Here is a 10040-nt window from a genome sequence, read left to right as displayed (position 1 = left end):
AAGACGTATTTTTATCGCAATTTAATCTAAAATAACGAGTACTAACAACCACGCTAAACGTCCCAGTGCTGACAGATGATGCTCACTATGCAGATTTCACCATCTCCTCCCGGTAAGTTGATTGTGAATTAACGTTATGTATTGTGTTTTTGCATCGCCTGTCACAAGCCATATAATTCATTTATACTTTATCTGTGTGGAATAGCCCTTTAAAGTGCGGCTATTCCAACCCCTGTTCATTCTTCGAACACTAAGTCTTCAATAACAAAAAGCTATATTTTCCGCTTACTGTGGTGGGAGTAGGAGATTTTCAAATATTGTCGATTTATTTGTAATCCGGGAATATTTGTCTTTCTTTAAAAAAAAAAGTTCAGATTCAAATAATATTTTTGAAAATAATAACTCACTATTTTATTTCTAAGTATTCTCAAAAGAGAAAAGAAAACTTTTAAAATAAAACAATAACATTAAAAAAATTCTACCAATTAAGAATATCTATTTTTACATCACTTATGTTACCCGTATTTTTTTCATTGTAATTTTTCAAATAATATGTACTGCAATGTGTGTAAAAGTTGGGTGTTTAAATAAAATAGAAAATTTGTCATATGTAGGTCACTTACATACTTCATGTGCTTCGTACTTAAGGTGACAATTAATTTTTCGGGGGGGTAAACGGGGAGGGGTGTTTTTCGGGGGAAGGTAGTTTGGAAAATATATAAACCATGCATTTATTAAAAACATACTTTAAAGTTTAAATAAACAAGCACGTGTCGTGTTGTGTGGCGTTCGTTTGTTCATAATGTTTTTTATACTTATTTTTCTATGATGAACAAAATTTTCTTCAATACCTATATCATCGGGAAATAATTTTATGTTTGAGTGAAATTCTCAACACCTTTTTTTTATTTTCACTTTAGTAATTAACATAACTTTTAGGGCTTAAACATGGAGTTGAGTTTTTTCAGCCGTCCACGACTTGGTCATTAGAGAGAACACCAGTTACACAACACACAAAAATAATATATTCAATACGACAGTTCGCATGATCAAGATTATTGTTTCTGAAGGGTTGGAATAATTCAACCCCCCGATTTCCCAAGGAAACTTTCAAAGTTAGTAACGAAGATTGAAATACGGGAATATTTGTCAAATACTTCTCTATCTTCATTAATAAATTCGTTTCCAATTGGTACATCCATACTTTTGTTTTTCTTTCCACGAGAATAGTTTTGTCGAATTTGCCCAATCTTCCATACAGGGATATAATCAGCTTAGTGTATCCTTTACAAATATGTTTCTCTTAATTATTTGATGACTCAATTTTGAAAACAGTAAATTTTGGCGTCTCAAAGCTCTCCATGGGGACAATGGGACAGAGTACCGAAAAACGGGACGGTCCCGTTCAAAACGGGAGGTGCCGTCAGGTTACCTACTTTTGGTTTTCGTAAATAGTTATCAGCAACAATAAACAAAATTAAAAGAGCCACATCCGCAAAGCAATTAAATGGTAATTAATCTCACAGTACGAGTAAGCAGGTATTCAATAATGCCCAATGAAAAACTTTTTTCTGTACAAGTGTAAATCTGAAGATGACCCCTCTGTTCCGCGAAGATGACAGGTTTAGCAATATTTTAAAAACAAACTTGAAGAGACTTTGTACGTATAAAAGTGAGTGTCACATCAACATATCATCAGTACTTACCAGTTCTTCGTACAGTTCCCGTCGATTTAACAAATTATTCACCATGCAATTGGTAAGGACGACGACACTATTTCCGTAAACAAGTTTAAATCATTTGAAAATGTTTCATTTTGCATATCAGTGGTCGCTGTCGCCGTGTTAGTGGTTTGAGTGCAACACAATATTTTTTGCCTTTTTTTCTTTATAGGCAATCTTCTTCATCTTAGCGGCATGTGCCCTGGTTGCATCCAGTCCTGTTCCAGAGGAGCCTATCAAGATCCTCAGGTCTGACTTCGACATCCAGCCCGAAGGTGGCTACAAATTCGGGTGAGTTGATCACATTATAACAATATGAATAATTTCGGCCATACTGAAATACTTTACCAACAGTTTTTATTTAATACCCTGTACATGTTTTTTTTATTTATTTAAAGAAAGCAAGACAAAAATATAGTAAATAATAAAATAAAATACAGAAAAAAAATAGAAAAGTTCCAATAAACTACTTTTCAGTAGTTTGTCGATGGCAACTTTTCACATAAAAAATATTAAAAAAAGATAAAAATTTAAAAGATTAAAACATATTGTGAAAATTAATGCCTCACTGGGTGCTTTACCCATGATTTACGTGCATCCTAGTACTATTAGGTATACCTTTTCAGTACACTCTACATTCAGACTGATGTAACATTCACTAGGTTACCATAATAAGGTAACGCTGTATCATGGTTTTTTTTCTACTACAGATTCGAAACCGAGAACAAGATTACCCGCGAAGAGGTCGGAGAGCTGAGGGCAGTGAAGAACGAGGAAGGCAAGGATGAACAAGTGATCGTTGTAAAGGGATCTTACTCCTATGTCGACCCCGAAGGCAACCCCATCACCGTCACCTTCTTCGCTGACGAGACAGGCTTCCACGCCGAGGGAGCTCACATCCCCGTTGCTCCTGTTGTCTGAGGACTTGACCCCCCTTGAGAATGATTACAACCGATTTCAACATGGAAATTAAAGTGCTTTAAAATCAATTATCTAAATTTGTCTCACGAATCGCTGTTGAAACTGAAATATTTATTTATATTATAATTATTCATAATAAAAGCCTATTAAAAGTACACAATTCTTATAATATTTTTCATCTATTTACCTGTTTTTCTAACCTACTGTGTACTTGTACGTTCGTCACATATTACAAAAACAGTTCGTGAGCCTCAGCACAAAAACGTCACTTATGCATAAATTACGTTTTTCAGAAAAATGTACATAACTAACAGTGTTGATCAAAGATATTATAAGAACGAGATGTGCTATGAGCAGTTCATACTGTGTGGAATTGTTTTGCCCAGTGTCGCCGGTTTTGTTCACCAATACTACTGCACACCTTCGCTTCCGCTAAGGTATCCGCACTAATACATAGAACAGATTTCTGTGCGTACACGTCCCGATACCGTTCAAAGTACCCTAATTAGGTAGTACTCCGCCTACGGTCCGGCGGCCAACATAGCATATCTCGTTCTTCTAATATCTTTGGTGTTGATGGAATATGAAAAGTGAAATTATTGCGCCGATATTTTTGATTAGAATATTTATGTTTTTATACGGACTGCCAAAACATCAATGTTAGAGTTTATATAATGTAACTTTACCTAAAACATTATTATCAATAACGCCAGGATCCTTTATATTTACAACAAGTTGCTTTTTTATTTTTCTAGACATGAAGAATATTAATAAAACTCAATTTATTAATGAAAAGAAATGCTTTTTCAAAAAAAAATGCATAAATCTACAGACTTCAAAAACAAAAAGTTTTCACAAAGCCAAACATATCCCTTACATTTGGCTTATAAAATATACTTTTTTTATAAAAAATAGTATATTTTAGAAGTACCTACCTGCACCTAAAAAAACATAATAAATGTCCTCAAATAGAAATTTTAAACATAATGCTAAAATAAATAAAAACGCCCTTCCTCATGCCCGCTTATAAGTTTTACTCAGCTGCCAGCTGAGTAAAATTTAATTTGACATTTTATAACATCAACAATCAAAAGTTTCTCAGATATTTGATCCGAGGTTAAGATTTAGAAGCAATTTTTCTTGCACCATAATTAACGAAAAGTAATACCTGTGCACAACTTACCCATATGAAGAAACACAAAGATTGTTCCAGAATGATTGTGATAGAGATCGGAGTGGCTGTTTTCATTATTCCGACAGGCCGCACCGCGCCACCCCCCGCCGCCCGCACCACCCCTCGCCCACTGCATCTGCATTTAACCTGCAAATCATATGATCGTCAAAATATATCCAATGCCGTCATCCAAATCTATTATTTTGTGATTAAAACGATATTTAAATTTACGCTGATTAAATGCAAAAACTAAAATTGGCAGACATCATTTTGACAGTTCAAATAATCAATTATTAGCTTTGATTAATGTACCTGCCAGGCAAACTCGTAGTAAAAATACTTTTAACCCTTCAAGCCTCTAGCGTATTGTTTAATATTTCTTAAAGGTACTGTCAGAAAGTTGTAGAATTTGTATTTATTTCCTTTTCACAAAAAAAATCCAAATAAATGGAATATTTCTGAACGTATCCGAAAACTAAAAAATTTTTTTGAGAGGTGATATAATGTATTACAAAAAACGAATAATTTTTAACACAAAAAAACTTAACGTTTTTTTCGCCTAAGCACTGACCGAAAAAATTTTAAGAAAAATAGTTTTTTTTCAGACAAATCTTTATAGACATTAGTTAAACTAAAGCTTGGTATTTTCGCTTTATACCACCGTTTAGTTCATATTTCAAAAATATGACGGAAAGGGAGACACAACGATTTCCATGAGACCATATGAGCTGTTCCGAAATGCGAACAAATCGAATCGACGGGTAAAAGCTGTCTGTTCCCAAAACCGGACAAATTAGCCTGAGGCGTTAAATTTAACAATAACCTCAACACTAATTACTCTATTTATTCATGATTTCCTAAAATCCTTCACCTTGTAAACAAACGTTGCGAACGTATTGATATATTTGGTGTTGACAATTTTGTCATTTTCAGAGACTTTTGATGCTATTTGCCAATAACTAACTTTATTCAATCATATTTATAATATTTTGCTAATTTTGTACAAAATTGTAAAATAGGTGCATGTATGCTGTTTTTCTATGAGCACTACAATTATATTTATTTTGTTATACTTGCATATTTTAACAAAATATTAAATTTCATGTACAAGCCGATTAGGGCGAAAATAGTAGTAAAATAAAATGCTTACAGATTACTCGTGGGAGCACTTTTTGCATAAGTCGCACGAGACCACGTAGGTAAATAGATGCAGATAATTTATAGCCAAATGGTCGCTCCGCTTGATTGCTACAAACAGTCCAATGAATTAAAATTTCCAAGGTCGAATATAAGCCTATTTGTCTTTTTACGTAAATGTCTATACGATTTTTTTTTTAATATTGCATTAACCTATTTACTAAAAACATTAAAATATTTGCACAGTAGTTCTGTTACTTTTCAGAAAAAAAAATCCATTTTAAAAACAACAGACTTCATATTTAACAAACATCTCCGTTATTATTACTAGAACTAACAAAGTAAAAATAATATTTTGAATTTTTATTTTAGATCAAATCTCTAACAAACTAACCAAACAAACGAAAACGGCACATTTTGGTGTACCGAAGCTCTCCACGGGGACAATGGAAAAGAGTACAGAAAACGGGACGGTCCCGTTCAAAACGGGACATGCCGTCAGGTTACCATACTTTCAGTTTTCGTAAATAATGATCATCAACAATAAACAAAAATAAAAGTGCCATATCCGCAAAGTAATTAAATGTTAATTTATCTCATACTACGAGTAAGCAGGTATTCAATCAACAACGCTCAATGAAAAACTGTTTTTCTGTACAAGTGTAATCTGAAGATGACCACTCCGATCCGCGAAGATGACTGGTTTAGCAATATTGTAAAAACAAAGTGAAGAGACTTTGTACGTATAAAAGTGAGTTCCGCATGAACATATCATCAGTACTTACCAGTCCTTCGTACAGTTCCCGTCAATTAACAAATTATTCACCATGCAATTGGTAAGGACGAAGACACTATTTCCGTAAACAAGTTTAAATCATTTGAAAATGTTTCATTTTGCATATCAGTGGTCGCTGTCGCCGTGTTAGTGGTTTGAGTGCAACACAATATTTTTTGCCTTTTTTTCTTTATAGGCAATCTTCTTCATCCTAGCGGCATGTGCCCTGGTCGCATCCAGTCCTGTGCCAGAGGAGCCTATCAAGATCCTCAGGTCTGACTTCGACATCCAGCCCGAAGGTGGCTACAAATTCGGGTGAGTTGATTACATTATAACAATATGAATAATTTCGGCCAAACTGATATACTTTACCAACTGTTTTTGTTCATTTTTTTTATTTAATACGTTAACCCTGTACATATTTATAAACACAATGTGAAAATTAATGCATCACTGGGTGCTTTACCCATGCTTTACGTCCATCCTAGTACTATTATACCTTTTCAGTACACTCTACATTCAGACTGATGTAACATTCACTAGGTTACCATAATAAGGTAACGCTGTATCATGGGTTTTTTTCTACTACAGATTCGAAACCGAGAACAAGATTACCCGCGAAGAGGTCGGAGAGCTGAGGGCAGTGAAGAACGAGGAAGGCAAGGATGAACAAGTGATCGTTGTAAAGGGATCTTACTCCTATGTCGACCCCGAAGGCAACCCCATCACCGTCACCTTCTTCGCTGACGAGACAGGTTTCCACGCCGAGGGAGCACACATTCCCGTTGCTCCTGTAGTCTAAGGATTGTAACCCCTCTTGAAAATGATTACAACCGATTTCAACATGGAAATTAAATTGCTTTAAAATCACTTTTCTAAATTCGTCTCACGAATCGTGGTTGATACTAAAATATTTATTTAAATTTAAAATATGCATAATAAAAGCCTACCAAAAGTAATACAATTCTTTTTAATGTATTTTCACATATTTACCTGTTTATCTTACCTACTGTGCACTTGTATGCTCGTCACATATTATAAAAACAGGTTCGGCACAAAAACGCCACGTATGCATTAATTACGTTTTTCAGGAAGATGGAAATAACTAAGAGTGTTAATGGAATAAAATTGAAATTTTTTAAGAGAGGTTTTTTTCCTGGAATATTTGTGGTTTTAATAAGGACTGCCAAAACATCAATGTTACAGTCTATATTATGTAACTTTACCTAAAACTACTAATTAATAAATAACGCTGGGAATCGTTATACTTACAACAAGTTGTAATTTTATTTTTTAGACAAATGCGTTTTGCTTTTCTCGTAGATAAAAAATAAAAGAACAAAACTACACTCAATTAAGTGCAATTGCACAAGATTCACTTTTTATGTGAACTGAACAACAGAAGAACTTTTTCACGACAGCAAAACTCTTTTTTTTCGTGGACACTTTGTAAACAGTTTGTAAATAATCACTCAGGGTCAATATTTTATTATTATTAATATTTGCGTTAAATAAATGAATAAATAAATAAATGAATCAATTATCTTTAAATGCACATTCAATTAACTATTACACATGATGAATACTAAGATAACTCAATGCAATAATGAAAAGATATATATATTTAAAAAGTAGTCGAAAAGAGCGATTTTTTACAAAGAAGAAATATCTACGTTATTATTTTTTTTGGTAAACTAATGTTTAACACAAGATTTTTTATGCATAGCACAAAGGGTAACAATTATTTTTATAAGCAATAATTATTAGCCTGAAACACTCATCCACATTGAAAAATCTCCTGATAAAAGATACATGACGCCAACGGGACGGTCATATAAAATAAAGTTGGTTGTTTTCAGGTGAAAAAATGCAATAAGCAGTAATTGTTCGGTAGTCTGCACCGCACCACATTCACACATCGCCGACTCTTTAAGGCCCCATCTGTGCATCATGTGGGCACAGCGGCTATGGGAGCACCTTAACCTATTGATGGCGGACCAGGTTTTGCGAGGCAGTGAGAACCCAGGCTGTCTCTCGGTGGGGTCCTGTATGAGATGGGCATTTCCCACGTTGGCCGTTTGCCACTCAAGTTTTCATGAACATGTGGTCAACGAATGCCCGCTCAATTCATTCCCCGGCGGGATTAATGAGGTTCATATGGCGACGCCTGAGGCCCTAAAATGGCTCGCAGATCTAGATGTCCCCCTCTGACCCCCCACCATACGAAAGAAGAAGAAGAAGCAGTAATTGTTGAATGAAACACTAGTATATATTGAATTATTTCGCGGATAAGAGATAAGCCGCCATAGCTCAATGGTCAGAGCTGTCGACCGGAAATCAAAAGGACACGGGTTCATGTCCCGTTGGCGTCATGTCTCTTTTATCAGGAGATTTTTCAATGTGGATGAGTGTTTCAGGCTAATAATTACTGCTTATAAAAATATCTACGTATTTAAAAACAAAAAGTTTTCAGCAAAATATCCCTTAAATCTTTGTTCTAAAATATATTTTTTTCTAAAAAACATCAAAAAAAAAAAGTTTGTTTTATTTTTTGAAGTACCTATCTGCACTTAAAAATGAATATAAATGATCGCAAATATTTTTTTTAAATTTAATCCCAACAAGTCTATACAAAAAAGCATAAGTAATAAAAACCTATGCAAATAATTTGGTTTGAAATCGGAAATAGAGTTTTTAATATAACTGGGGGCCTGCTGAAAAGATACATTGATTTATAAAAAAAAATTTTAAACTATATACCTAGCTTGTTATTTCACATTTATGTAGATGTAGGTATTTAAATATTTATATATTTATATAATATAAATTTATCATTTTCTTAGGCATACAGCCAAAACCTCTTGGATCACAAGGCCGAGACACTGAATCAAATCAGCTTCCTAACTTGTATGGGAACCTCCAAAAAATGTTTTTTTTTTAAATTAACTAAAACATTTTAAGATGTTTTAAAAAATAAGAATAAAAAAAAAAAAACAAAACGAATTTGTTTGTAAAATCCCATACAATTCAGGAGGCTGCTTTGAATGAGTGACCCGGCCTTGTAATCTAGGCGGTTTTAATACATCAGGTAAATATATTGATTATCGAAATTCTTAATTAGCCATATAGTTACACTATATAGAGAATAAGAATCAAATAAATTTAAAAAGAAACGTTTGGCGTAGATATTTTTGTTTGTGGAAATGCTCTTCATAATACTAGGTTATAACTTTAATTCAGCTGTCATCTGAGAAGACCCATTTAATTTGACATTTTATAACATCAACAATTAAAAGTTTCTCAGATATATGAACCGAGGTTAAGATTAAGAAACCATTTTTCTTGCACCATAAGTAAAGAAATGTAATACATATGTACAATTTACCTACGTGAGGAAATACTAAGATTGGCTGCTGCGATGTTCCAGAATGATTGTGATGAGAGATGGGAGTGAGTGTTTTCATTATTACACGCCGCTCCCCGCCTCCCCGCTTCACCCCGCCCCGCCCGCGACGACCTTTTAACCCTTCAAGCCTATAGCATATTATTTGGCATTTCTTAAAGACGTTGTCAGAAAGTCGGAGAATTTGTGTGTATTTCCTTTTCGTAATGAAATCAAAATAAATGGAATATTTCTGAACGTATCCGAACACTAAAAACTGTTTTGAATAAGTGGTAAAATATGTTTTAAAACTGAATGTATTGTTACAAAAAAAAAATATATATTTTTGAATCAAACATAATAAAAGATTACGATTAAAAATTACTCAAATTACGTTTTTTTGTCTTAGTACTTACTGAAAATAATAACGAAAAAAAACACATTTTATTAGAAAAATCTTATTTAACGTTACTGCTAACTCGCTTTTTGACGTTTCATACAAAAATAATTGGTAAAAAAATTACGAAGTTTCATAAATCTTTCTCAAATTGCAATCGTAACCTTTGGTTTCATAGAGGAATTCATTTTGATTAATCTGTGGTTGACTTCTATATTTTTAAAGCTTGGTATTTTCGCTTTCTATCACCGTTTAGTTGATATTTCTAAATATGACGGTAAGGGATACACAACGATTTCCATGAGACCATATGAGCTGTTCTGAAATACGAACAAATCAAATCGACGGGTAACAGCTGTTTGTTCCCAAAACGGGACAAATTAGCCTGGGGAGATAAATGTAACAATAAAACCACTAATACTAAATTACTGTTTTTAAGTTTGTTAGAGTAAGAGCCCTTGAAGTGTTATTTCACTAAACTGCGCGATATAAAAGCTGTGTTATTATTATCGATAATTTTGTGAGTTTCAAAT

The 10040-nt window shown here is 33.6% G+C and overlaps 2 protein-coding genes across 2 annotated transcripts; both read left to right on the top strand.

The window, feature by feature from the left end:
- The first annotated feature begins 1680 nt into the window (after positions 1-1680).
- Positions 1681-2802, top strand: LOC149426747 (larval cuticle protein 1-like). Its single transcript, XM_089638382.1, has 3 exons — positions 1681-1758; positions 1894-2012; positions 2432-2802. Exons 1-3 carry the CDS (start codon positions 1750-1752, stop codon positions 2640-2642), a joined length of 339 nt encoding a protein of 112 aa, XP_089494508.1. The 5' UTR covers positions 1681-1749; the 3' UTR covers positions 2643-2802.
- A 2937-nt stretch (positions 2803-5739) lies between these two features.
- On the top strand, positions 5740-7139 carry LOC149426746 (larval cuticle protein 1-like). Its single transcript, XM_089638368.1, has 3 exons — positions 5740-5789; positions 5925-6043; positions 6320-7139. Exons 1-3 carry the CDS (start codon positions 5781-5783, stop codon positions 6528-6530), a joined length of 339 nt encoding a protein of 112 aa, XP_089494494.1. The 5' UTR covers positions 5740-5780; the 3' UTR covers positions 6531-7139.
- Positions 7140-10040: the final 2901 nt, after the last annotated feature.

This window comes from Hesperophylax consimilis, chromosome 1, assembly GCF_061612785.1.
Source record: "Hesperophylax consimilis isolate HC1 chromosome 1, BYU_Hcon_1.0, whole genome shotgun sequence".
NCBI lineage: Eukaryota > Metazoa > Arthropoda > Insecta > Trichoptera > Limnephilidae > Hesperophylax > Hesperophylax consimilis.
This window is presented reverse-complemented; position numbering and strand designations above follow the sequence as displayed.